Raw genomic sequence first — 3386 nt, forward strand, 5'->3', positions numbered from 1 at the left:
GCTGCGGAAGGAATGTTCGGTACCTTAGGTTTCGGTTTCGACCTCTCGGTATCGGACACAGACTTAACCTTCGACGTCGACGGCTTCGATGTCGATGCGTCGGCAGCGGAAGACATGGCGAAGGCGAAAATAACCGGCGGGTCAGCCATCGGTTGAAGCGCTTTCTCCAAGAGGAAAACTCTTAAACGTGCCGCTCTGTTCTTCCGAGTTTGGTTGGAAAACTGCGCACAATGTTCACAGGAGTCTGGCTTGTGGGTCTCCCCAAGACAGAAAATACAGTACTTATGGCCATCTGGAGGAGCCAATTTACTTCCACAAGTACGACAACGGTTGAAAAATCCCCACTTTTTTGACTTTTTTGTCTTCTTCTTCTCCATAGACTGAGGAGAAAAAGACCGGCGACAGGGGGGGGGGGCAGGGGCCCGAAGGCCTGGGGAAATTTTACCTCAGACGACGAAAAACAAAAAGTCTCCTTTTTTTTTAAAACGGTAAGAAAAAGGAAAACAGAAGAGAAACTGAGAGGAAAAACGAGAGCTGATCACTAAAAAGTGACAAAAAGACAGCGATCCGGCCAGACCTCTCGAAGACAGGTCTGCTCAGCGCGGCGGTAAGGAAAGAACTGGCGGGATGTCCGTGCCTGCCCTTCTGGGCATGCTCACTGGGGCTCCTGAGCATGCTCAGTTGGGCCAGGCACGAAAATCCTTTTAAGAGAGCTTGCTAGGCACCAGCAGATCCAGCGCAGGTGCACTAGATCCCATTGGTGTGAAGCACAGAGACCACGAAGAAGATCTTGCAATTCCTTGAAACCAGTTTCACACTTTGTAGAGCTGTTATGTTATCATAGTATACCAGTTCACTTCACACATATAATGAGATAATTAAAACCACAAAAAGAAGCCTAAAATGTCCATCTCACCACTCTCCAGAGCCAAAAGATTCTGCAATTACCTGGAATATCCTTGAACTGCTTCACACACTTGTGCATTGTCTTAAAAGACTCGTTGACATTCTTCTCCAGCTGCTCTGCATCAATTGCAGAAAGAGGATCATTCATCCAGCTTTCAGACCAGCGAAGCCAATCTGATGCTGTAGTCCAGAGATCATAGAATGGCTGAAAATCTTTAACCATCTTGGTCAATTTATCATACTGTGGAAAGCAAAAGAACATTGCTAACTTATGGACATACATGTCTCAAGCAAAATAGTTACTACTGTATCTTAAGCAGATAGGCTTAGTGTTTTACCATACAGTCAGAGTAAGTATAGTATGACAGCATATTATATCCCTTTCTCTTTGCAAAGACCAGTAAATAGGCATGGAGCCCTGGCCCTACTTCAAGTCTTTGATGTATTAGGCCAGGTGAAACTTTCTTCTGTCTCTAACCATGCCCAGATAGATACGATGATGCAGGCATTACCACAGCCTGTAATGTGGTCTGGCAGGAAACAGCTGGGAAACAGACAGAATGGAATAATAGCATATGAACTGCAAGGGATATACATATGTATTGGATGCACATCCATTGCCTTTCAAAATCACTGTGTGAATGCACACCTAATAATTAGTTCCACAATTATTCTAAATGAGACAGCCACAGGAAAAAAAAATGTGCTAATATAACAGTAGCGATAATAGGCACAATCCCTTTTAATTGCAAGAGGTGCTGAAGCAAAAACTCAGTATATCTTTATATGGTATTCAGGGTCCCATGGGTGGCTTGGCCATTAAGGCTCCCATGACAAGCCCCAGTGGAAATGGCCTGGGGGCTACCCCCCCCCCCGGCAAGGCCACTCTAAACCATGGACAGCCCTATGCAAGGGGTAGCAGAAGCCACTGCAAGCTGATGACCCCTGCAGTACATGAGGCAGGCAGCAGTTGCTGCTGCAAGCCTGAACCCCTGCCTCACACTAGGTGGGCAGTCGCTGCCACCCCTGCAAGTCAGCAGTCCCCTCCTGCGTGAGGTGGTTGCGAGCTACTGTACAAGAGATGGCTGCCCTCACCTCAAGTGAGATAGGAGGACACTCCTGTGAGCCTGCTCCTTCCCTCCCTGCCTCCAATGGGGGCCAGGGCCAGGCCTTCCCTTCCTCCTCCTCCCTCCTCTGCCAGAGGGCTGGGCCCCCTTTTTACTGCTGTTTTGTTCCCCCAATCCACAATGACCTACAGGTTTCTGTGACATTTCATGCAAACTGTCTGAAGGGCAATTACTTGACAAACATTTCAGGCTGGGCGCTGGAGCACCCGAGGCTGTTGGTCTTGGGTGACTTCAACGTCCATGCTGAGAACGCGGCCTCCAGCCGGGCTATGGACCTAGTGTCATCCATGGAGGCACTGGGACTCTCCCAGGTCGTTTCGGCTCCCACGCATCGGGGCGGGCACACGCTCGATTTGATCTTTGCTGCGGGAGTGACGGTGGACCGAATTACTGCCTCGGCAGTACCATGGTCGGATCACCATGCCCTGAGGGCCCGTCTGAATGTCCCACCCCGACCCTGTTTAGGTGGCGAGCAGATTTTGGCTCGCCCGCAGAGCCAAATGGATCCTGTGCGGCTCCAGATGGCTCTGTGGGACCCGAGGCCCCCTGGCGACTCGTTGGAAGAGCTGGTGGAGGACTGGAATGACCGGCTCTCCTCAGCTATCGACGAGATCGCTCCCAGGCGCCCTCTCCGCGCTCGTGATAAGCGAGCTCCCTGGTATACGCAGGAGTTGCGCTCGCTGAAGCGAGAACTGAGACGGCTAGAGAGACGGTGGCGTCGCGCTCGCGACGAGGTGTCCAGAACATCCTATAGGACGCTTATGAAAGCCTACGGGATGGCAGTCAAGGCCGCAAAGAAAGATTTCTATGCGGCCTCGATTGCGTCTGCTAGCTCACGCCCGGCCCAATTATTTAGAGTAATTCGGTCTTTGACAACTCTGCCTCAGGGCAAGGAAAATGTTAGGGAATTGGACATTGGCTGTGAGGCTTTTGCGAGCTATTTTGCAGATAAAGTCTCGGCACTCCGCCGTGCCCTCCCCACCACAATTGATACAGTTAGCGAACTTGAGGCCCCTTGCACGTCTTTGGAGCCGGGTTTAGCGTGTTTTGACCCACTCAGTCTGGAGGAAGCGGACAGGCTGTTCGTATCTGTGCGCCCAACCACATGCGACCTTGATCCGTGCCCCTCATGGCTGATTAAAGCTGGCCATGGGGGGATGCGAGGTGCTCTACGGGAGATTGTCAACAAATCCCTCATGGAGGGACGGTTCCCTGGAGCACTCAAGGAAGCGATGGTCCGCCCTCTCTTGAAAAAACCATCTTTGGACCCGGCCGAATTGGCCAACTATCGGCCGGTGTCCAATTTGCCTTATTTAGGCAAACTTATCGAGAGGGCGGTGGCGTCACAGTTAC

The 3386-nt window shown here is 51.2% G+C and overlaps 1 protein-coding gene across 1 annotated transcript in view; it reads right to left on the bottom strand.

The window, feature by feature from the left end:
• Positions 1–3386, bottom strand: part of DNAH1 (dynein, axonemal, heavy chain 1) — a 204482-nt gene that overhangs the window by 151405 nt on the left and 49691 nt on the right. Inside the window, exon 19 of the mRNA XM_015407009.1 lies at positions 949–1147. Within this exon, the coding sequence (XP_015262495.1) occupies positions 949–1147 (199 nt within the window). The remainder of the gene's footprint in view (positions 1–948; positions 1148–3386) is intronic.

This window comes from Gekko japonicus, unplaced genomic scaffold (genome assembly GCF_001447785.1).
Source record: "Gekko japonicus isolate JY-2015 unplaced genomic scaffold, Gekko_japonicus_V1.1 scaffold1974, whole genome shotgun sequence".
NCBI classification, from domain to species: Eukaryota; Metazoa; Chordata; class Lepidosauria; order Squamata; family Gekkonidae; genus Gekko; species Gekko japonicus.